At 61.8% G+C, this 23,970-nt stretch overlaps 1 protein-coding gene across 1 annotated transcript in view; it reads right to left on the bottom strand.

Moving 5' to 3' along the window:
* Positions 1-700: 700 nt before the first annotated feature.
* Positions 701-23,970, bottom strand: part of ATP6V0D1 (ATPase H+ transporting V0 subunit d1) — a 51,333-nt gene continuing 28,063 nt past the window's right edge. Inside the window, exons 3-8 of the mRNA XM_068168415.1 lie at positions 12,017-12,195; positions 7,083-7,162; positions 4,428-4,505; positions 3,138-3,314; positions 2,415-2,492; positions 701-1,918 (exon numbers count right to left, since the gene is read on the bottom strand). Of these exons, the coding sequence (XP_068024516.1) occupies positions 1,757-1,918; positions 2,415-2,492; positions 3,138-3,314; positions 4,428-4,505; positions 7,083-7,162; positions 12,017-12,195 (754 nt within the window). The 3' untranslated portion in view covers positions 701-1,756. The remainder of the gene's footprint in view (positions 1,919-2,414; positions 2,493-3,137; positions 3,315-4,427; positions 4,506-7,082; positions 7,163-12,016; positions 12,196-23,970) is intronic.

The following is a 23,970-nucleotide window of genomic DNA, read 5'->3' on the forward strand; positions in this document are numbered from 1 at the left end:
TGGGTCAGGCCCAGGTGGGCACCGCGGTGCCAGCCCCTGCCCTCCGTGCCACACTCCACGTGCTCCTGGCGAGCGCAGGGGCCGCGGCCCGGCCGCCGGTGCCGCACAGCTCTTCACCAGATGAACTTCGTGATTGTCACTCTTTTTCAATAAATCTCCTCTTGATACGGTGCCAGGCTCTGGCCAGCTCCTTCCACACCACTGCCAAGCTTGCTGCGGGGTGCCCCTTGCTGCTGGGCAGAGCGGAGTGGGGCCGCGGCTGGCAGGGCAGGAGCGGCGAGGAAGAGGCTCAGCCTGCCAGGACAGGCTTGGAGCTGCTCCCTGCTGCTCCTCACCAAACCCCAGGGGCTTTGCTTTCGTGGAAGTGTTTGGGTTGGAAAAGCCCTCTGAGATCATCCACTCTGCGCAGCAACCCAACCCCCCCACGGCCACCGAGTGCCACAGCCACAGGGTTCCTGAGCCCCAGGCCTGGAGACTCCACTGCCTCCCTGGGCAGCCTTGGCCAGGCCCTGACCACTCCTGCAGCAAAGACATTTTGCCTCATCTCCAACCTCAGCCTCCCCTGCCACACTTTCAGGCCCTTTCCTCTCATGGTGTGGCCTCCCTCCTCCCCACAAGCAGGGTGAGCAGTAGCACAGTGTCAGAGGCAGAAGCCCCTCCTGGGACCGTGGATGCCCAAGGAAGGAGGCAGAGCACAGGGCAGGAGCCAGATATTTATTAGTGTGGAGAAGGGGGAACACAAGGGGCACAAACACTGCAGAGGTGACCACAGCACAAGCTGGGACAGAGCCACTCTCCATCAAGCCCTCCCAGCAGCAAGCACTGAGCAGGTGTTTCCCACCAGGAGGCTTCTCCTGTGCCAGGCAGGACCTGGAGCAGCAGGGAGCAGGGCTGGCATGCCATGCCCAGGGCTTGGCTCCCACCCTTCATCCACAGACAGAGCCTGAAGAGGGTGTGAGACACCTGTGCCAACAGCTGCACTCATCAGGGTGACCAAATGAAGCCAGACCCCAGGGTCAGCTGTGCCCAAACAGTTCCCTGGCAGCACCAGCCTGGAGCTCCTGCCTGGGGGAGATGGTGCCAGCCCTGGGGTGGTGCAGGGGTCCAGCAGCAGCCAGAGAGCCCCAAGTCTTGCATGATTGTGCCAGCAAACTCCAAGCTGTAGGTCCTTCAGGGAGGGGAAGGAGCTTGGCCAGCTTCTGGAAGCCTTTTCGAGCTGCAGGGCAGAAGGGAACAGCAGGAGAGCTGCCCCTGAGGTCACAGCGAGGCTGTGGTAGGAGAGAGGCTGCTGCAGCAGGGAGGAAAGTGCTCTGCCCACGGGCTCCACCCCTGCCCCAGCCAGGGCTGCTCAGCTCTGCCCGGTCAGGGCTAGCTCCAGGGGAGGGCACAGGCACTGCACAGCAGCACGGCCAGACCACCCTCCGGCTGGAAGGCAGAGAGCCCCCAGCCACGGCAGGCCTGCAGCGCTCCGAGCCCCTGGGAGGCAGCAACAGCCCTGCTGGTGCTCGCTCTAGCAGCACAAGCACAAGGAGATGAGGACAGCAACACAGGGACTAAGGGAGAGAGGACAGGAGGCGGCCCTGCTGCCACGCAGGAGCCGCTGGTCCCTCGGGCCCCTCCCGGCACACACAGCTCCGGCTCGGCAATAACTTAACTGTACAGATCCCTCAGCCCGGGCAGCTGCGGGCAAGGGGAGTCGGGGGGCCGGGGGGTGCCCTGGGCTGCAGGCAGGGGGGGCTGGGGGCTGGGGCAGGGCTCAGAAGATGGGGATGTAGTTGTCGATCTTGGCGCGGTGGCGCTGCGCGATGCACTCGGCGATCCAGACGATGTTGCGGCACTCCTGCTCCTTCAGCTTCACGAAGGCGTAGAAGACGCCGAAGTGGAACTGGTTGAGGAAGGCCAGCTTGTTCAGCTTCACCTGGCGTGGAGAGCCCAGAACAGCACATGCCAGCACCTGCCCACCGCAGCTGGCAGGTCAAGGGCTGGGCAGGGCGAGCGGCTCGGGGGTGCCTGCGCCCTCCCCCGCAGGCCGAAGGCTCAGCGCAGAGCCCCAGGGGCTGGGGGCAGCTCTGAGCTACAGCACAGGGCTCAGGAAGGGCTCTGGCAGTGAGGAGGGGGCAACACTTACCCCTTTCCCCCCTCATTGTGCTCTGGTTTTGCTGTGGGTGGAGCAGATGTCCACCAGCAGCCCCAGGCTGGCCTCCCACCCTGCACTCCTCTCGTCTGGGTGAGCAGATGGAGCCACGGACACCACTCCCTCCTTGGGAACAGCCTAGCCCCATCCTTTTCCTTCCCCCCCAAAGTCTGCTCAGCCACAGCACTGCAGCCAGGGCTCACACCCAGCTTGCTTCTAGCCTGGGCTTTGTAAGTGGCAGAGGCAGAACGTTCCAGAAGGTGCCCTGGGGCTCACTCACCTCGTGCTCGAAGAACCTGTCCTCAAGGGTCTTGTCCCCAGGGTTGCTGCCAGCCCCTTCAAAGAGCAGCTTGTACTCCTGCAAGAGGACATCAGGAGAGCATCCACCCAAAGCCCTCCAAGCTCAGCAGCATTGGGGGCCTGTGTGTGTGTCAGGCAGACACCCCAGCCAGCAGGGCAGGGCAGCAGAGGACATGGAGAAGGCTGAAGGCCATCCCCAGAGAGACAGAGAACCTCTTTGTTCCATCTCTGAGCTACCCAGGCAGAGATCTCATCCCTTCTCAAAGCTGTAGGAAGGGATGCTCCAGGGACAGACCCCTCCACGTGCAGAGGAGAGCATCTGGGTCAGGGGGACCCCGAGCTCTGACCCCAGGCAGGGCCCCAGCCATGCACAAGGACACCAGACCCACCCCAGGGTGTCCCCCAAAGTCAGTGCTTCCCTGGGACTGAAGCAGAGCTCAGGCAGAGCCCCCAGAGGAGCAGCAGTGTTCCCACCCCAGCTAACCCTCACTGCTGCCACACAAGGCTCTGGTGGGGAGGGCACTCCCTACCCCCTGGGATGGGGCACAGAGGACACACCTGGACTGCCTGTCACTGCTGCAGTGACAAACCAAACCCCCCCCCGGCCAAGCAGCAGCAGGCAAGGCCCCACCCTCCCCAGCCCCCACCCCAGCCCCAGGGAGCTCTGACCCACAGCAGGTCCCCACAGTCCCGAGGCACTCACAGGGTAGTAGTCAGCAACGTTTTTGACTTGTTCATAGTCATCTGCCCTGGCCAGCTGGGCCAGGCCCTCAGGGTAGAGCTTGCCACAGTGTGGGAAGAGCTTGGCTCTGTCCTCCTTGGAGAGCTCAGTGCCAAAGGAGTTGATGGTGATGATGAAGGCTCTCCGGTCAGCTTCGAACTGCAGGGGAGAGAGAGTCAGCTTGGGGCGCAGCCTGGCTGCCAGCCACCAGCCCTGCTCCCAGCAGAGCCACCCCAGCAGGCAGCAGCGAAGGAGCTGCCCTGGGACACACTGAGCTGTGTGGAGCTCTGCCAGGGCAGCCCACAGCAGCAGCAGGCTCCCAGTGTGGCCAGTGGCTGCTGCCTGAGGAGCAGTGGGGTGAGGGAATCCCCAGGACAACAGGCAGGAGCCAACTCCCTCGGCAGAGCCCTGCCCAGGGCAAGGAGGTTCTCTCAGCCCTGAGCCCTGCACTGCCCACAGCAGGCCTTGGCCTGGAGACAGCCCATGTGCTGAACAGCTCTGCTGCCTCCCCTGCTCCTCAGCCATGGGGGAGAGCAAAGATGCTGCCATGAAGGCAACAGAAGCCTCAGCACCTGGTAAGATTTGGACTACTGTGTCCACCTCTGGAGCCCTCAGCACAGACAGGGACCTGCTGGAGCAGGGCCAGAGGAGGCCACAGCAGGGCTGGAAGGGCTCTGCTGTGAGGCCAGGCTGAGAGAGTTGGGCTTGGGCAGCCTGGAGAAGAGAAGGCTCCAGGGAGACCTTCTGGTGGCCTTGCAGTACTGGAAGGGACTCTAAGCAAGCTGGGGACAGAGTTTGGAGCAGGGCCACTTGTGCCAGGCCAAGGGGGATGGTTTGGACTGCAAGAGGGAGATGGAGAGGGGGGAGAAGGAGAAATGTTGGACAGTGAGGGTGGGGAGAGCCTGGCCCAGGCTGCCCAGGGAGCTGGTAGCTGCCCCATGGCTGGCACCATGGCAGAGGTTGGTTGGGGCTGTGAACAGCCTGCTGTAGCTGCAGCTGTCCCTGCTGGGTGCAGGACACTTGGACTGGCTGCCCCTGCAAGTTCCCTTCCCACCCAAACCAGCCTGGGGCTCTATGGAGATCAGGCCTGGGGAGCCCAACCTGCCCAGCAGCAGGTGCAGGCAGTGTGCTCCTGCCCAGTGGGCAAGCAGAAGGTGCAGGGGGGGCATGCTGAAGAGCATCTGGAGCCTCTCCTCCTGGCAGGCACCCAGGGGCTGGGCACAGAGCAGCACCACCCCAGTGCTGCCCAGCCAGGGACAGGTCCAGACCTACCTCCAGGATGGGGCACATGGCATCGGCCGTGGTACCTCCCAGCACCTTGCAGAACTTGTAGAAGGACTCCAGGTAAGCCTGGAAGGGAGAGGGCAGGTGAGCACTCTTCCACATAGCTTCACCTCCTACCCCACAGGGCCACAGAGCAGAGGACAGCCAGCAAGGCTGGGATGCTCCTAGATGCCTTTGAAGACAGCTCAGGCACGCTCACCCCGGGTGAACCCAAGCCCACAGGAGGGATGCTGCTTCCCCAGGAGCTGGAGACACCGAGGGTTGTGGTTGGGCTTTGCTCAGGCAACTGCATGAGCTTCCTGCAGGCAGGCAGGCAGGCAGGCAGGCAGGCAGGCAGGGGAGGGCTGTTTTGCTCCTTTGAGTCGCCTGACTCCCGAGCAGTCAGGGAAGCCTCACGTGGTTTCCTGCTCCCAACCGGCCTCCAGGCCCATGCCAAGCCACACGAGGCCCCTGCTCGGCGAGGAGAGCTGTGTAAGCAGTCAGGAGATGAGGCAGGACAGCTGTGAAGCAAACCAGCCCTGCTCTGCAACTCCCTGCCCAGCTCTGCAGCCTCCTGCTCCCCGTCCCAAGGCCAGCGCCACAGCGGGGCTGAGCGCGGCCGCGGCGCCTGCAGGACACGCAGACCCCTCCTGGAGGTGGAGCAGAGCCCAGCTGGATGTGACTGCAGCCTCCAGGGGCAGCCCAGGATGGCTAAGCTCAGCAAAAAAAAACCCAACAGACACACACAAGAACTCTCTCAGAAGTCATCATGTGACCAAAGACCTCCCTGGACAGAGCTGCCAGCAGAGTCCCTGCAAAGGGATGGGGATGAGACCCTGCTGAGGCACCAGGGCTGGAGGTGAGGCTGGAGGGAAGCTGGGAGAGGGCAGACTGAGAGTGGAGATGAGGAAGAAATTCTTTAGAGTGAGGGTGAGAAGGCACTGAACAGGTTGCTCAGGAAGGTTGTGGCTGTCCCCTCCCTGGAGGTGTTCAGGGCCAGGCTGGATGAGACCCTGAGCAGCCTGGGCTGGGGGGAGGGGTCCCTGCCCAGGGCAGGGGACTGGAGCTGACTGAACTCTGAGGTCCCTTCCAACCCAAACCATTCAGGGAGTCACAGACCTCTGCTGTGCCACAGCAGCCCCCAGGCTGACAATGGAGCACAGCTGCAGGTGTTGGCCCCCCTCTGCCCTGGGAGAGCACCTGGATGCTGTGCTCTGCAAATATTTGTCATCACACAGGGCAAGAGGACACTGCTGAACATCACAGGCAACACCAGCCCCAGCCCCTGCTGCTGCTCCAGTGCAGCAGGGCACAAAGCATCAGCCTGTGGAGCTAGCCCAGGAACAAGGACACAGGCAAAGGACCTTACTCCCTGTCTCCCTTGTACTGGGGAGCCCAGCACTGGACACAGTCTTCCAGATGTGGCCTCAGCAGGGCAGAGCAGAGGGGGAGGAGAACCTTCCTCAGCCTGCCAGCCACACTCCAATGCCCCCCAGACCACCACTGGCTCCTTGGCCACGAGGGCACATTGCTGGCTCATGGCCAGCTTGGAGCAGGAGAGACAGACTGCAGGCCTCAAAAAGGAGATGGGAACTGAGGTGGCAGCAGGGACCCAAGGAGATGCCTCTCACCCCCAAACTCAGCCCTGCACTCACTCTGCTCCCTGCCTCCCCCCCTCTGCCTCCCCTCAGCACAGAGCTCTGCACCAGCCCTGCCTGCCCCCAGCCCAGTGCACAGCAGAGGCTGCAGGCAGGGTGGGAAGGCCAAGAGGCAGCTCAGCTCCTTCCCCCCTCCTGCAGCTGCCTCCCCTTCACGCCTGACCTGCTCTGTGGCTCTCCAGAGAGGCCATGGAAGGTTTCCTTGGGAAGCAGAGGTCACAGGGACTGCAGGCTGGCTGTGACCAGCCAGCAGATGCAATCTTGCATCCCACCTTTAATCCAGAGAGCAGAGATGGAGTGATAGCCACAGCCTGCACATAAACACCTGCTCTGATGCAGCCAGCTAGAACCAGATGAGGCCTGCAAAGGAGACAGCAGGACCAGGACAAGGAGATCCTTAGCCTCTCCTCATCCCTGTGCCAATCACCTCCTCTACCTTTCACACCACTCTACCAAGAGCACCTAACCACCACCCCAGGAGGCTTGGGCAGGCTCTTCTGAAAGAGCTCAGGGCAGAGGGCCTGGGTAAGCCCTTCAACCAAGTTTAGGATCCAGCCACTTCAGCCCTCTGAATGCTGCCTGCAAGCCTGAACTCCTGCAGGTTAGGGAGCAGCCTTCTCCTGCCTGCCTGGGGCCTGAGGAAATCTGCTCAAAGCAGTAACTGCTGCAAAACCTCTTGGGCACACTCCTGAGAGCCTGACAGCTCCAAAGAAGCCCTTGCCCTGCCTAGCTCTGGTGCCCTGACCCTGCAGAGCTGGGCCCCTGGGGCTGCCAGGCCCCTCCAAGGAGCCCTCCTTCCTTCCCAGTGGCTGCTCCTCGCTCTTGGTCACATTTCCTCTGTCACCACTACAGGGAAGAAAGAAAGAAAAGCCTTCAGTCTCCTCCAAGAGGAAAACAGCCTCCTGTCCCTGGCTGAGGAGAGCTCCAGACCTAAGCCAGAGCTGCAGCCACCCCGGGGCCACGCAGGGACCTTCAGAGCCTTCTCCCCTCCCCAGGTAGGTCTCACCTTGTACAGTGTGTTTCGAATGATTTCAATGTTCATCTCATCCAGGTCCTGCTCAGAGATGCAGTCTTGGAAGAAAGCAGCTGAAAGGGAGCCACAGAGAGAGGGAGTTAGCATTGTCCTCAGCAGACCCAGGGCCAGCACCTCCCAGAGCCCTCAACAGCAGCAGGCAGAGGCACGCTCTGCGCCGAGCTTCTGCCTCCTGGGCCAGGCCCTTTTATCTTCAGCAGCCACCAAATTGCCATGGCTCAAAACCTCAGGCTCCACCATGGCTCCCCAGGGCCACAATCTTTTCTGGGGGCTCTCCCATGACAAACATCCTTCCTCAACCAGCCTTGTTCTCAGCAGAAACCCTCAGCTCTAGCCCCCGAGCAGCAGTGCCAGAGCGGCCTCCGCTCAGAAGCAGCGAAACCCAAACTGTTCCCAGATGCAGGCAGCTTCTGAACTGCTGCTGCAGCGAGGCAGCACAGCTGAAGCATCTGCAAGACAGCAGCCACCAGGTCCTGAGGGAGATGGAGCCTCTCCCTCCCCCTCCTCCTCTTCCATCATCTCAGTTGGATTAAAGGTGATGCCAGAGCCCCCCCGACCCCTGCGCATTCGAACGGGGTCAGGAGCTGCTTTCCCTTCTCAGCTCCACCAGCCCCATCCCCTGCATCCCCCAAGCTCTTCATTCCTGCAGATGGAGGTGAGCAGCAGGAGGCAGGGCACAGCAGTGGCCTTTGGGAGGATGCTCAGCAGATGGCAGAGCATTCCTGGGAGGGGGAGCTGAGAAGTTGTCGCTACCCCAAGAACAGATTTCAGACTCGACCCGGGGTGCTGCAAGCTGAGGACAAAGGCAGCTCTTGGAGGGCTGCTGGCACAACTGCAGCCCAGGAAAACCCACCCATGGAGGGCACTTTCCTGCCTGCTTCAAGCCTCCCTCAGCAGCCAGCTTTGCTGAGTTTGCTGCATGGAGGAACAGGATCTCCCTGGGCTCACCGCAGCCGGCGGCTGCCACACTCGCAGCCAGGCCTCTGCTGGGAGCCCCACACCAGGTAGGCTGCAGGCTCCCACCCTGGGTGCTGCACCACTCCTGCAGCTGCAGCTCCCTGCCATGGCCAGCAGCCCCACTGTGCCTCTGGAGAGCCCTGAGCAGGGCTCAGTCCCTGCAGAAGCCTCCTTACGAGATGCCACGTGGCTGGAGGAGCCGCCTGGCAAGAAGAGTGCCAGGGCTGGTTTGGAGTGCAGGGCTCCTTGGGCTGGCCTGGAGAGCTGAGCAGTGGCTACTTCAGAGTGGCAGAGGAATGAGAGCAGAGCTATTTCAGTTGCTGGCCTTCCAGGGTCCCAAATTAGGCCAGCAGCAAGCCTGCCCCTGCCCTGCTAACCTGGGAAGGGCCATCTGGGGTTAGGCATTCCTACCAGGCCACGTCGCTCCCCCCAGCCCTCGGAGGAGGTAGAGCTGCTGCTCCTCTGCGTGTGGTCACTGGAAAGAGTGCAAGTTAAACAACTGGAGCCCACATGCCTGCTTGTTTAGGCAACACAGCTACTCCCCATGTCCTCCTGCTGCAGAAATGCCACACTAGATGGGCCACAGGCCTGGAGGGCACGGCGAGGGCAGAGGTCTGGAGCAGCCTCGGCAGCACGGGAGGTGGCAGAAGCGGCCCGGGGGACGGGAAGGCAAAGAGCCTCAAGTGCCAGCCAGGCTCTCCAGAACCACCTCACCAGTCTGAAGGGGGCATCTGCACTCCACACACAGCTGGCAGCTTTAAGGCCTTGGAGTTACTAGCTTTGAAATCCTCTGCTCTGCCTTGCTCTTGAAGCAGGAAGGTCTCAGCTCACCCTTCCCACTCACCGTCCTTACAGCAGCCCTCACCCGGCTGCATGCAGAGCTCTGCTTCTCCTGCTGCACTGCTCTCCCACCCTGTGCCCAGACCTGCCCAGGCTGCATTCAGGATGCTCTCAGGCCAACTCTGTGAGGGTCAGCAAGGCCAAGTGTCAGGTCCTGCTCTTGGCTCACAACCACCTCCTCAACACGCCAGGCCTGGGGCAGGGTGGCTGTCAAGTGCCCAGCAGAGAGAGCCCTGGGGGTGCTGGGTGGTAGCAGCTGGAGCTGAGCCCAGGGGGTGCCCAGGGGGGCAAGAAGGCCACCAGCAGCCTGGCCTGGAGCAGCACTGGGGTGGGCAGCAGGAGCAGGCCTGGAGCAGCACTGGGGTGGGCAGCAGGAGCAGGGATTGTTCCTCTCTACCAGACACTGGGGAGGCCACACCTTGAATCCTGGGCTCAGTTCTGGGCTCCTCACTCCCAGCAGGAGCCTGAGGAGCTGCAGCAGGGCCAGAGAAGAGCAACAGAGCTGGAGAAGGGTCTGAAGGAGAGGGCTGGGGAGGGACAGCTGAGGGAGCTGGGGGTGTTTAGTGTGGAGCAGAGGAGGCTGAGGGAGACCTCCTTGCTCTCTGCAGCTCCCTGGGAGGAGGTTGGAGCCAGGTGGGGCTTGGGTTCTGCTCCCAGGGAGCAAGGGATGGGAGGAGAGGAAACAACAGCCTGAAGCTGCACCAGGGGAGGCTTAGGTTGGACATCAGAAGAGACTGCCCTGAGAGGCTTCTCAAACACTGGAAGAGGCTGCCCAGGGGGATGGTTGAATCTCCAGCCCTGGAGGTGTCTGAAGGCCTCAGAGATGTGGTGCTGAGGGCAGTGGTTTAGCACCAGGCCTGGCAGAGCTGGAGAGTGGTTGGGCTCAAGGATCTTAGAGGTCTTTTCTAACCACAGCAATCCTGGCTCTTGAGCCACCTCTTCCCTCCTTTGCTGGGCTCCACCTGGCCAGGCCTTCTTCCCTGACAAGCACTTCCTTGCCCCATCATCACACAGAGCACTTGCAAAAGCTCCCTCAGTTCCAAAGCCAGCTGCACCTCCCCATGCTGACAGCTGCTTTAGAGAGCTTTGTTCTGTGCAGCAAGCCCAGCAGTGATCAATCCCTGACTCAGGCCTCCCTCACCCCAGCTCTGCCCACAGAGGCTAACCCAGCCAAGTCTCCTCTGACTCCCTCTCCTGCCACCACAAGAGAAGAGATCTCCACCCTCTCTCCAGAGCCACTTCCTACACCTTGTGCCTTTGAGGAACACATCTGAGCAGCTGCCATGAGGCACTTGGGAAGCCCTGAGACTGCTCCCCAGAGAGCTTGGAAAGGCTTTGGGACATTTCTCTTTCTCCTGGCTCTTGGGTTGGGGTTAGGGTTAGGTTATTTGAGTCAGTACACAAAGAATACTCCTTGACCTGGAGGGACTTCCATCAGCCTCAGAGCACAGCTGGCCATGGGCAGATGGATGCCTACAAGAAACTGCCCAAAGGATCAGCTACAAGGGCTGGGAATGAAGAGTCTCATCCCAGCAGAGGAGTCAACAGGTCTTCAGCAGAGAAGCCTCCTGCCCTGTGCCTCCTGACAGCAATCACACTGCCTAAGGCCTCTCAAACTCTCTCCTTCCTCCCTAACTCCAGGTGATGAGTCCCAGGAAGAGCTGAGCAATGGACAGGTCTGGCAGAGTAGATCCAACTCCACCTGCCCTGCCACAACAGCTCACACAAACCAAACTCCTCACAGGCTGAAAGGATATTAAGGGTTGGAAGGGACCTCTGGAGAGTCCAAACCCCCTGCCAGAGCAGGAGCACAGAGCCCAGCCCAGGGGCACAGGAACACATCCAGCCAGGGCTGGGAAGGCTCCAGAGCAGGAGACTCCACAACCTCTCTGGGCAGCCTGCTCCAGGCCTCTGGCAGCCTCCCAGCCAAGAAGTTCTTCCTCCTGCTGAGCTGGAAGCTCCTGGGCTGCAGTTTCCAGCCCTTGCCTCTTGTGCTCCCCCAGGGCACAGTGAGCAGAGCCTGGCCCTGTGCCTCCCTTCCTGCCCCCCAGCCCTCAGCTCTGGAGAGACATTGCTCAGATCCCTCTCAGCCTTCTCCTCTGCACACTGCACCCCCCCAGGGCTCTCAGCCTCTCCTGCCCAGGCAGTGCTGCAGTCCCTTCAGCAGCCTTGGAGCCCTCCCTTGGCCTCTCTGCAGCAGATCCCTGTCCCTCTGGAGCTGGGGAGCCCAGAGCTGGAGGCAGCCTTCCAGCTGTGGCCTCCCCAGGGCAGAGCTGAGGGGGAGGAGAAGCTCCCTCCATCTACAGGACCCCTTTCTTAATGCACCCCAGGACCCCCTTGGCCTCCTTGGCCCCCAGGGCTCATTGCTGTCCCGTGGATCACTTGTTGTCCACCAGGGCTCCCAGGTCCTCAGCAGCCTGCATGCTGGTTTGGACATCTGTTGAAGGGTACAGAGGGAAAAATGGCCCAGGACAGCCACCACAGGCACTGCTCAGCACCACTGTGTGCCTGGACCACAACACAGCATCACAGAATGCTCCAGGCTGGAAGGGAGCTCCAGAGCTCCTCCACTCCAACCCCTGCCCCCAGCAGGGACAGCCCCAGCTGCATGAGGCTGCCCAGAGCCCTCTCCAGCCTCACCTGGAACGGATACAGGGATGGAGCCTCAACCACCTCCCTGGGCAGCCTGCTGCAGTGTTCCACCACCCTCAGAGTAAAGAACTTGTTCCTCACAGCCAATCCCAATCTGCTCTGAAGCCATTGCCCCTGGGCCTGGCCCTGCAGGCCTTGGGGAGCAGTCTCTCTCCATCCCTCCTGTAGCCCCCTCCACGTCCTGGCAGGCTGCTCTAAGGTCCCCCTGGAGCCTTCTCCTCTCCAGGCTGCACACCCCCAGCTCCCTCAGCCTGGCCTCACAGCAGAGCTGCTCCAAGCCCCTGAGCATTCTCCTGGCCTCCTCTGGAGCCTCTCCAGCAGCTCCAGGTCCTCCCTGTGCTGAGGGCTCCAGAGCTGCCCCCAGCCCTGCAGGGGAGGTCTCAGCAGAGCAGGCTTAGCTGGAGCTAGCTCTCCTCCAAGAGGAGGCAGTGAGGGGCAGCTGGGGAGGCTGTGCTCACCCAGGGGGGTGTCCACCAGGATGGCATTGTAGAGCTCCGCCGGCGTCTGAGCGATGTTCACAGCCTCCATCTGCTCGAAGCTTCCCAGGGGGTGGCACTTGGGCACCAGCTCAGAGATGGCCCTCTGGTGCAGGGTGCCAGTGATGAGCAGGATGACATTGTCAATCATGTAGCTGTACCTGCAGGGAGGCAAGGGGAGGCCTGGTCAAGCTCAGCCCTGCACACCCCAGCGCCTGGCCCCGGCTGGCAGACAGCTGCGGCCCAGCAGCATGGAACAGCCCAGGCTGGAGGGGACCCCCCCAGAGCTCCTCCACTCCAGCCCCTGCCCCCAGCAGGGACAGCCCCAGCTGCATGAGGCTGCCCAGAGCCCTCTCCAGCCTCACCTGCAATGGATCCCAACCACCTCCCTGGGCAGCCTGTGCCAGTGTTCCACCACCCTCAGAGCAAAGAACTTGTTCCTCACATCCAATCCCAATCTGCTCTGAAGCCATTGCCCCTGGGCCTGGCCCTGCAGGCCTTGGGGAGCAGTCTCTCTCCATCCCTCCTGTAGCCCCCTCCACGTCCTGGCAGGCTGCTCTAAGGTCCCCCTGGAGCCTTCTCCTCCCCAGGCTGCACAGCCCCAGCTCCCTCAGCCTGGCCTCACAGCAGAGCTGCTCCAAGCCCCTGAGCATTCTCCTGGCCTCCTCTGGAGCCTCTCCAGCAGCTCCAGGTCCTCCCTGGGCTGAGGGCTCCAGAGCTGCCCCCAGCCCTGCAGGGGAGGTCTCAGCAGAGCACAGAGGCAGAATCCCCTCTCTGGCTCTGCTGGCAATGCTGCTTTGGCTGCAGCCCAGGCTGGGATTTGCCTTCTGTGCTGCAGCCTCCCCCTGCCTGCTCCTGCCCAGCTTCTCCCCCACCAGCACCCCCAAGGCCTTCTCCTCAGGGCTGCTCTCTCTCCCCTCCTCCCCCAGCTTGTGCTGACAGTGAGGATTGCTCTGGCCCAGCTGCAGAGCCCTGCCCTTGCTCTGGTTGAGCCTCAGGAGGTTGCCCTGGGCACCACCTCTCAGCCTGCCCAGGTCCCTCTGGATGACCTCCATCCCATCCTCAGGCAGAGGCACCCTGCCCATGGAGGGCCAGCAAGGCCTCTCCTTGACACCTCCTGTTCAGCCCAGGAGAAGGCAGTGAGGCCCAGGCCCAGGCTGTGATTCACAGTGCAGCTGAACCACAGCACCTGGGCATCTCCCACTGCTCTCAGGCCCAGTGTCCCAGCTCAGGCCTCTGTCCAGCTGAACTCTGAGGGATTGGCAAGGCTGCCCCAGGCTCCCTGGAGCTCTGCTCAGCATCTGACTGCACTCACACTGAGAAGCCTTCTCCTAACAGCTAATCAGAAGCCTCTCATGGTCACTTGTCCACTGCTTCTCCTCCTACCCTCACACACCTCCCACAGCAGCCTGGCTCCAGCCTCTCCATTTCCCCCCAGAAGGTAGCTGGGAACCTTTGTCCCAGCACCATTGCCTCTGCTCTCTCTGAACCACCATGGCCTGAGGGGAGCACAGGATGGTTTGGGTTGGAAGGGATCCCTTAGCTCCAAAGCCCTGCCACGGGCAGGGACACCTCCTTCCAGCCCAGGCTCCTCAAGAACCCCTCCAGCCTGGCTCTGGGCAGCCTGGCTCTGGGCAGCCTGGCTCTGGGCAGCCTGGTCCAGTGCCTCACCAGCCTCAGCCAGGTGCCAAAGGCTCCAGAGCAGGACACCAGCAAGGGCTGAAGTCAGCCTGACTCAAGCTCCACCTTGCCAAGACTGCAGAAAGGGTCCTGCAGCCCCCCTGGCCCTCCAACACCACAGCCTCCATCCACACCCTCAGGGAGCCACACACCCTCAGAAGCCACAAACTGCTTTGGCTTTGCCCATGCCCTGCTGCCCAGAGCAGGCTGAAGGAGCTCAGCCTTTGGCCCTGCAGTGGCACAGCAGTGCTCACCACAAGTGCCCACCCTGGTCCTCCTCTCCAGGATGCCCACCTGCCAGTGCCAGAGGAGCCCAGAGCTGGGCACAGCACCCAAGGTGAGGCATCCACCACTGGGAAGCAGAGGGGAAAGATCACCTTCCAGCTCTCCCAGACCTGAAGACTGGGACTGCAAGAGAGGCTGGTGGTCTCCTCCATGGAGGAGGCCCAAGCAAGAGTTGGTTGCCCAGGGAGGTGGTGGAAGCCTCCTGCTGATGCCTGGAGGTGTTTGCAGCCAGGCTGGAGGTGGCTGTGAGCAACCTGCTGTGGGGTGAGGTGTCCCTGCCCATGGCAGGGGCTTGGAGCTGCCTGAGCCCTGAGCTCCCTGCCAGCCCTGACCCTTCCATGGGACCAAGGGATCCTGGAAACACAAGGAGCAGAGGAGGAGCAGCCCCAGGAGGAGCAGCCCCAGGAGGAGCAGCCCCAGTGCTCACCACCAGCTGAGCTACAAACCAACCAAGCTGACAACCTGGCAAACTTCAGGCCAGCTGAGGTGAGGATTTGTCAGGCAGCAGCAGATGCCTTCCTGTCAGGGTGCTGGGAGCAGGCTGCCCCAGGCTGTGGAGCCTCCTCCTCTGGAGAGCTTCCAACCCCCCCTGGCCATTGTGGTGCTGGGCAAGCTGCTGGGGGTGCCCCTGCTTAGAGGCTTGGACTGGATGACCTCCAGAGGCCCCTTCCAGGCCCCCAGGCTGGGGTTGTGTGAAATGTCCCTCAGTGGCACAGGGAGGGGGCAGAGATGCTGGAAGCCAGGAGGCTTGGGATCCTACACTCCCCTGGCCTCACTGCCAGAGCACTCTAAGACAGTGAGATGCTGGGAGAGGGCTGAGGAAGCTCCTAGGCAGGAGCTGCTCCAGGGCAAAGGAGATGAGGCCTGAAGCAGGAGGGCAGGAGGAGCTGTGCACAGCTGGGGCTCTGCTGAAGTCCAGGCTTCCCCTGAACCCCTGGGTGCTGAGCAGAGGGAACTTAAGGCCAGCAAAGAGGGACTCAGGGCAAGGGGCTCTGCTTCTCAGCCAGGCCCTGGGGTGCTGCTGGTCTCTCCCAGCCAACCAGGAGGACACCTTGCAGTGTGTTTCCCTCTGAAGCACAGCAAGGGCCTGGCAGGAGCTGGTTCAGGGCAGACTGGGGCAGTTTTTATGAGATGGGCTCTCAGACAGGCTCAAAGGGCACATCCCTGAACAAATCCACCCCTGACTTCCTCCAACAGCTGCTGCTGCCTTTCCCTCCTCGCTGCAGGGCTGGGCAGCACACATCCTGCCCCTGTGGCTTCTGCAGAGAGCCTTCCTCTGCTGGCAGCCTACCTCTGCAGGGACCTTCCACCTGGCACCAGGGCAATTGCCATCCAGGAAAGCTCCTTTTGCCCTTTAATCCAGCAGGTCACTCCCCTCCCCCTCCCTGTTTGTGCAGCCCTCACCATGGAGATGATTGCAATCTCCAGGGCAGCAAGAAGGGCCTGTTTGTGAGACCTGAGGGTATGGCCCTGCAGCAAGCAGCTGGGCCCTGGCAAACACAAGCATCTTGCACACCCCAGCAGCTCCAGGAGGTACAGCAGGCCAAGGAGAGAGTGGATTGGGTCTTATCTCCACCACCTGCCCTCAAAGGTGCCAGCTTGCTGAGGGCAACACAGTGGCTTGGAGCAAAGGCCACCCACAGGATTACTCTCACCACAGCAAGGCAGCAAGGCAGGGACAGAGCCAAGTTGTTTCCTCACCCTGCCTAGAGTGAAGGAAGAGGCAAGGGAAGGTGCTCAGCCCAGGGTGACCTCTCCTGCTCCCAGCTCTGCATGGATCTGGCTTTCTGCAAGCCATCTGCAAGGTGCCCAGCCAGAGCCAGCCATGCAAGAGGAGCTGAGGGCCAGCCCCTGCAGCCCCTTCTCCTCCCAGCACAGCTCCTGGCCTGCTGGAGGCACACCAAGCTCAGCCATGCCCTCCCAGGCCAGCTCAGCAGGGAAGGCACTGCCAGCTTTGGGGCCAGCAGCCCAAGTCTGAGCCTCTTCCTCCCCTGGGGGCTTCCCAAACCCACCTGGATGAGCTCCTGGGTGACCTGCCCTGGGTGACCCTGCTTTGCAGGGGGCTTGGACTCCATCTTCCAAGCCCTGTGTGAGGAGCTGCTGCTTTCACAGCATGGCCCCAGAAGGACAGCCCAGCCTGCTTGCACTGCCAGGGAGCAAGGCCTGGCTGCCCCCAGTGCACACAGTCACAGAGCTGGCAGGCTTGGAAGGCTCCTCAAGGCTCATCCAGTCCCAGCCCCCCTGCCATGGGCAGGGCCACCTCACTCTGGGTCAGGCAGACCTCCTCACTTGCTCCCTCAGCCCCCAGGCCAAGGCTCCCAGGGAGGCTCAGCAGCAGCTGGCTTGAGCTTTACCTCCCCCAAGTGCCCACAGCCCCCTGTCAGAGCAGGGCAGATGCCTGCAGCAGTGACCACACTCAGGGCAGAGAGGACATCTCCCACTCACCACTTGCCACAGCACCTCAAACCTTCACAACAAGCAGAGAGCTGCAGCAGGACAAAGCTCTTCTTGTGCCTGCCAGGGCCAGGCAGACAGCAGCCCCACTGCCTAATCCCCCTGATGGCTTCCACTTCCTCCAGGCCAGGCCAGGCCAGGCCAGCCTTAACTCCCCTCCAGTCCCTGCTGCACCCCAGCACAGCACAGGCAGGGCTCAGGCAGTTGTGACTTGGAGGCAAAAGCTTCCAGTGCCAGGGCAGCTGGGCAAGCCTCCCCTCAGCTGGGGCAGGGGCAGAGCCTGCTGCCCTGTGCCAGGCCCCACAAGAGCCCATCTGCCTCCAGCAGCACAGCTGTACCAAGGCCCTGCCCAGGTTGGCATTTCCTCCCAGGCCCAAGGGGTTTGATTTATTATGGGAGCAGCAGTTTCCTAGGAGCTCCAACTCCTTGCTTCATAAAGCAGCTTTTGTCACCCCCTTCCCTAGCTCTGGGAGCAGCTCCCAGTGCTGCCTGGCTTTATGGCTACTGCATGCTCAGAGCCCTGCAGGAGCACTTTAACCTCCACCAGCTCCCAGGGCAGCTCCCAAGAGGAGCAGGCTATGGCCACAGCAGCAGACAGGAGGAGCTGCTCACCTGCAACACTCAGAGGCCTTAGAGAGTCACACAATGCTTTGGGTGGGAAAAGGCCTCCAAGGTCATCCAGGCCAACAGCAGCCCAACCCCAGCCTGGCCACCAAACCCTGGCCCCCAGTGCCATGGCCACAGGGCTCTGGGACCCCTCCAGCCATGGGGACTCCACCACCTCCCTGGGCAGCCTCTGCCAGGCCCTGACCACTCTGCCACCAAAGACATTTTGCCTCCTCTCCAACCTCAGCCTCCCCTGGCACAACTCCAGGCCAGTTCCTCTCCTTCCATCCCTTGAGCCTGGGCAGCAGAGCCCAGCCCCAACCTCCCTGCAGCCTCCTCCCAGGGAGCTGCAGAGAGCAAGGAGGTCTCCCTCAGCCTGCCCTTCTCCAGACTAAATCCCCCCAGCTCCCCCAGCTGCTCCTCCCCAGCTGCTCCTCCCCAGCCCTGCTCTCCAGCCCCTTGCTGTCTTACCACAACCTGCTGGGCACAGAAGAGAGGACACAGGATGGTCTGGTGAGAGAGTGGAGGCAGGCAGCAGGACCCTGACAAGCCTCAGCTCCACCTCTGGGGGCACTCAGGAGGAGTTCAGAGGAGGAAGCAGCCCAGGGGAGCTCCAGAGGAGCTCCTGCCAGTGCCAAGTGGTGGCAGAGCTTTCATCAAGTGCTCAACCAGCAGCTTACCTCAAGCCCCCAACCTCATTTCCACACAGAGCACAGCAGAAGGCTCTTGGGCAAGGGCCTGACTGACCCTCCTGCTGTGAGCTGTGAGCTGTGAGCTGCTCACACAGGGACATGGACACCAGATGGATCTTCAGCCCCAGTGTCACAGGCAGAGCTGTGCCCTGCCTGCCTCTTCCTGTCAGCCCCTGAGAAGCTGAGCTGTGGTGTACTCCAGCAAGGGATGTTCACAGAAAGCACTTCAGGAGATACTGAGAAGCAGCAGCACCAGCTTGCTGAGGAGCTGAGCTGCTCATGAAAGGACAGGAAGCAGCAACAAGCACAGAAGCAGCTTCCACAGCAGGGGAGAGAGGCTGGCTTGTGGCTTCCTGGGGCCTGAGCCAAGCAGGGGCAGCAGCCTCACTCCTGCAGCTCAGCACAAGGTGCAGTGGGCAGCACTCACACAGGGAGGGCAAAGCAAAGCACCCAGAAGGTGGCTGTGTGGGGTGGGAGAATTGTTCCCCCCAGCAGCAGCAGCTCAGAGACCATGCTCAGCCCTACAGCTGCACTGATGGCACTGGGTGGGAAAGGAGCCCCAAAGGGCCTCCTGGCCAAGCCCTGCAGGCAGCAGGGACAGCTCCAGCTGCAGCAGGCTGCCCAGGGACACAGCCAGGCTGAGCTGGAAGGGCTGCAGGGATGGAGCCTCCACCACCTCCCTGGGCAGCCTGGGCCAGGCTCTCCCCAGCCTCCCTCTGCACAACTTCCTCCTCAGCTCCAACCTAACTCTGCCCTGCTCCAGCTCCAAACCATTGCCCCTGGGCCTAGCCCCACAGCCCCTTCTGAGCAGTCCCTCCCCAGCCTGCCTGCAGCTGCCCTGCAGCTCTGCAGCTGCAGCTCTGAGCTCTGCCTGCAGCCTTCTCTCCTGCAGGCTGCACAGCCCCAGCTCTCCCAGCCTGTGCCTGTAGGAGAGGCTCTCCAGCCTCCCTGATCACCATGGGGGCCCCTTCTGGAACCTCCTATTTTGGGAGGCATGGTCTCAGGCAGGAGAGAACAGGGAGGCTGCCTTGTGGGCCAGGCAGCTGGGGCCAGCTCTGCAGCAGAAGGAAGCAGAGCACTCAGGCAGAGGCCATGTGCAGCTGCCTTCTTTTGGGGTTACTCAAGCAGGGCCACAGGGGGAAACAACAACCAAACAGGACAGTCAGGGAAGACTGAAGTGGCTGCTGAGGTGGGGGGAGAGGCTTCTCAGCAAGGGAGCCCAAAGTGCAGGAGAGCTCCACACAGGGGGTGCTTACACCTGGGCCTGAAGGCCACTCAGGCCTAGCCCCCCCCGAGGGCTCTTCCCTCCCCCTGCTCCCAGCCCCATCAAAGAGTCCTTGTCCTGCAGCAGACAGGTTGGACTTTCACTGCTCCCTGCTCCAGGATCCCAAGGAAGCCACAAACAATGCTGCAAGTGGTCCCAAGCATGACTAATGGGGGAACACTGCATGACCTGCCCTGCTCAGGCATCCTCCCAGGGCCTGGCCAAGCTGGAGCTAAACAGCTGCTCTGCAAGGGGTCATGAGGACAGCCTTGGTGCCACCAGCAGCAGGCTGGGGGCTCACAGACCCACCCTGGGTGCTTTGGGTGGGAAGGGACCTTGCAAGCTCAGCCCCCCCAAGGCCCTGCTCAGCTCCAGCAGGCTGCCCACAGCCTCAAGCAGCCTGACCTGCTCCAGCCATGGGGCAGCTCCCAGGGCAGCCTGGGCCAGGCTCTCCCCACCCTCAGGCTCCAACGCTTCTCCTTCTCTCCACTCTCCATCTCCCTCTTGCAGTCCAAACCATTCCCCCTTGGCCTGGCACAAGTGGCCCTGCCCCAGCCTCTGTCCCCAGCTCTCTGAGCACTGCAAGGCCACCAGGAGGTCTCCCTGGAGCCTTCTCCAGGCTGCCCAAGCCCAACTCTCTCAGCCTGGCCTCACAGCAGAGCCCCTCCAGCCCTGCCAGCACTGCTGTGGCCTCCTCTGCCCTGCTCCAGCAGGTCCCTGTCTGTGCTGAGGGCTCCAGAGTTGCCCCAGCACTGCAGGGAGGTCTCAGCAGAGCACAGCAGAGGGGCAGAATCCCCTCCCTGCCCCTGCTGCCCACCCTGCTGGGGCTCAGCCCAGGGCATGGCTGGGGTTGGGCTGGCAGTGCTCAGTGCTAGCTGCTCTCCAGCTCTGCACCCCCCAAGTCCTTCTCCTCAGGGCTGCTCTCCAGCCCTGCATCCCCAGCCAGGGCTGTTAGTGGGGGCTCACCTCCCCAGCTTGTCCAAGTCCCTCTGGCTGGATCTCATGGCTCAGGCATGTCACAGAACCCCAGAGTCAGCCAGGCTGGAAGGGAGCTCAGAGCTGATCCACTCCAACCTAGCACCCAGCCCCTCCTGGCAACCCAACCATGGCTCCAAGTGCCACATCCAAGCCTTTCCTGAGCACCTCCCCTCAGCCTGGGGTCACCTGCAGACTTGAGGCTGCCCTCAACCCCACTCCCTCTGTCCCTGATGAAGACATTGAACAGCACTGGGCCCAGAGCAGGCCCCTGGCCAGAGCAGGGCAGAAGCAGGCTGTGGCTCAGGGGCTCTCCAGGCTGGGGGAAGGTACTGCAGCACTCCAACTGACTTGAATGCCCTCCAAGAGCAGCAGCTGACTTCGAGGCAGGCTGAGGCAGGGAGGCAAGAGTCCCCCTGTGATTGCTGGGCAGGCACTCAGTGGCTGTGGCTATTTTGGGATGAGAGAGGGAGCTCTCAGTGGGAGCAGAGCAGTGCTCTGAACTCGGCCTGAGCTCTGCAGGCTGCTTCAAGTGCTGATGAAGCTCTTTGGCCTCCAGTCTCTGCAGCACCCATCCAGTGCCTGCAGCTCCTCAGGGGCTGCAGGGGGAAGTAACCCAAGCCAAAAGCTGCAGGCTGGTTGTGCTGCTGCTTCCCTGGGGCTGAGAGCCTCCTCTGTACCTCTGGCTCTGAGAGCTGAGCAAAGCTTTGCTGTTCCTCACATCCCACAGGTGAGCAGTGCTAGGGGAAAGCAGCAGAGACTTCAAAGCACACAGGAGCAGGAGGTGACACTCAGAAGAGGCTCAGCAGCTGAGTGACATCTCAAGGGCATTGGTGCAGCTGGCCTGGACTGGGAGAAGCACAGAACCATGGCAGGGTCAGGGCTGGGAGGGAGCCCAAGGCTCAGCCAGCTCCAAGCCCCTGCCACAGGCAGGGACACCTCACCCCACAGCAGGTTGCTCACAGCCACCTCCAGCCTGGCTGCAAACACCTCCAGGCATCAGCAGGAGGCTTCCACCACCTCCCTGGGCAGCCTGGGCCAGGCTCTCACCACCCTCCTGCCCAACAACTCCTTCCTCACAGCCAATCTCCAGCTCCCCACTCCTGGCTTTGCTGCATGAGGACAAGAGGGGAGCTGCATTCAGGGCCTGACTGAGGCTTGTTTAGGTCCCAGACAGTGAGGGAACTGAGTCAAAGCCTCCAGCTCAGAATGCAACAAGCCAGAGCAGCAGCTCCTGGCCAGGAGAAGCTCTCCCCCTGGCCTGCAGCTGAAGCTCAGGCAGTCCCAGCATGAGCCAGATGCTGCCTGTGGTGGTCTCCACACCCAGTGTGCTGAGGTTTGCCTCTCTGTGCATCTCTCCTAGGGCCACAGCACTCCAAAGCACACCTAGGTGCTGTTCAGGCTCATGACCCTGCTGAAGAGAAAGCCAAGGATGTCCTGGCTGCCACCACAAGCCCATGGTGGCCGGGAAGGGGGGTGGGGGGTCCCTGCTAGCTTGAGGCCAAGCAGACCCTTGCAGAGCAGAGTTCCAAGCTCACAGCAGCAGAGAGGCTGTGGCAGCTTTTCAAATCCAAGCATCCAGGAATGTTCTCAGCATCCATCTATATTTAGCTGATCTCCACATGACTTTCACCAGCCCCTAGCCAGCTGAGGCCTCTGGGGACCCTGAGCTTGGTTTTCCAGTGCTATCATCCATGGTATCACCACTGACTGCTGGCTGACTAACAGGCTAAGGAGACAGAAAGAAAGCCAAGGGAAGCACTTCAGAGGCTTTGATGTGGAGCTCCAGAGGAGTACAAAGCCCTGGAAAGCCCAGGGGATGTCCTGAGCACCTTGCAGCCTCCTGCAGGAGTCTGTGGTTGCCCAAGCTGGATGCCTCAGAGCTCAAGGAGCACCAAGCTGCTCCCCTGGCACTGCTGTGCTCGCAGCCAGCACTGATGACAGCACAGCTCTGGGCCAGAAGCATCTGCACATAGAGGAGCTGCAAGAGGCAGGCCTGCACAAGCTGTTCTCCTACCTTCCTCCCATGGAAAGCACCAGAACCACCTCACACAGCCCAAGGACAGACAGGAAGAGGAAAGGCTGCACTGGGCCCTCTCATCTGAGACCCCAAACTGCCTCTGGCTGCTAAGGAAGCTGAAGCCTCTCAGTGGTCCAGACCAAGCTAAGGGCTGGCTGAAGAGTGGCTGAGAGCAGCCTGCAGGAGAAGGCCTTGGGGGTGCCAGGGAGTGCCAAAGTGCCCAGGAGCCAGCACTGGGCCCTGGCAGCCCAGAGCCAGCTGAGTGCTGAGCTGCAGCCAGAGCAGGGAGAGCAGCAGCACAGGGAGGGGATTCTGCCCCTCTGCTCTGCTCTGCTCAGCCCCCACCTGCAGCACTGCCTCCAGCTCTGGGGCCCCCAGCACAAGGAGGACCTGGAGCTGCTGCAGAGGCTCCAGAGGAGGCCCCAGAGATGCTCAGAGGCTGCAGAGCCTCCCCTGTGGGGCCAGGCTGGGAGGGTTGGGGCTGTGCAGCCTGCAAGAGAGAAGGCTGCAGGCAGAGCTCAGAGCAACCTTGCAGGAGCTGAAGGGCTCCAGGAGAGCTGGGGAGGGACTCTGGGCAAGGGCTGGGAGTGCCAGGAGCAGGGAGAATGGCTTGGAGCTGGGAGAGGGCAGAGGGAGAGTGGAGAGGAGGAAGAAATGGCTGGCAGGGAGGCTGGGGAGAGCCTGGCACAGGCTGCCCAGGGAGGCTGTGGCTGCCCCCTGCCTGGAGGTGCTCAGGACCAGGCTGGATGAGGCCCTGAGCAGCCTGGGCTGGGGGGAGGGGTCTCTGCCCATGGCAGGGGGTTTGGAACTGGCTGATCTTGAAGATCCCTTCCCAACCCAACCAATGTATGGACATGCAGACTGCTGCTGTGCACACAGCCCTGCTGCCAGCAGAAGTCATCAGCTCACCTGAAAGGGCAGCAAGCCAGAGGCTTGGCACAAGACTTGGCTGAGCCTCTCAGTGCTGTGGCACACAAAGCTCCCCAGAGGCATCTGCCAGGCTCCAAACCAGCCCACAGAACAACCTGGGAGAGGGGACAAGCACCTGGGATGCCCTCCAGAAGCCTTCAGAGGTAGTGCCCTTGGGCTCCAAGCTGTCTCTGGGCTGAGCCTGGCAGTGCAGAGCCCTGAGTGAGGCAAACCTCCCTGTGCTCAGTGCTGGTGAGGCCACACACCAAGCCCTGGGCTCAGTGCTGGGTTCAGGACACTGAGGTGCTGAGATGGGCCCAGAGGAGAGCAAGGAACCTGGAGAAGGGTCTAGAGTGCAAGCTGTGAGTTGTGCCTGAGGAAAGGAACTCCAACTGCTCCCTGAAGGCAGCTGAGGACAGGCAGGGGTGGCTCTCCTCTTGGAAGAAGCAACAAGAGAAGCAGCAGCCCCAGGCTGCACATGGGAAGGCTGAGGCTGGGCAAGAGGAACAATTCCTGCCCCCAAAAGGCTGCCAAGGCCTGGTCCAGGCTGCTGAGGGCAGCAGGGGAGTCCCCATCCCTGGAGGGGTTCAGAGCTGTGCAGATGTGGTGCTGAGGGACTTGTCCTCATGGTGAGCTGGCAGTGCTGGCTCAAGGCTTGGACTTGCTGACCTGAAAGGGTTTCTCCAGCCTAAACAATTCTGTGACTCAATCAACCCCATGGAAAGGCAAAAGGGAAATGAAGGCTGCTAAGGGCCAGCAGGAGAGGACCTTGGGAATGCCTCCAGCCAAGGAGTGAAGCACAAGAGAGAGGAAGCACTCAGTGCACTTTCAGCCAGCTGAAGGCACTGCACACAGGTTGCCCTCTGGAAGAGCTGCAGCCACACAGACAGCCAAGAGCAGCACTGAGGCCTCCCTCCCCTTACAATGCCTCTGCCCAGCCTGCAGAGGGGAAGACTGGGAGAAGGATGATCAGAGGAGTGCCAGGGCTGCTCCTGGGAGCTGCAGAACCACCAGAAGCCTTTGAACAAAGTTGAAGATGACAGAGAAGTGC

This window comes from Melanerpes formicivorus, unplaced genomic scaffold (genome assembly GCF_026170545.1).
Source record: "Melanerpes formicivorus ecotype bairdi unplaced genomic scaffold, bMelFor1.0.p_v2 SCAF_137, whole genome shotgun sequence".
NCBI lineage: Eukaryota > Metazoa > Chordata > Aves > Piciformes > Picidae > Melanerpes > Melanerpes formicivorus.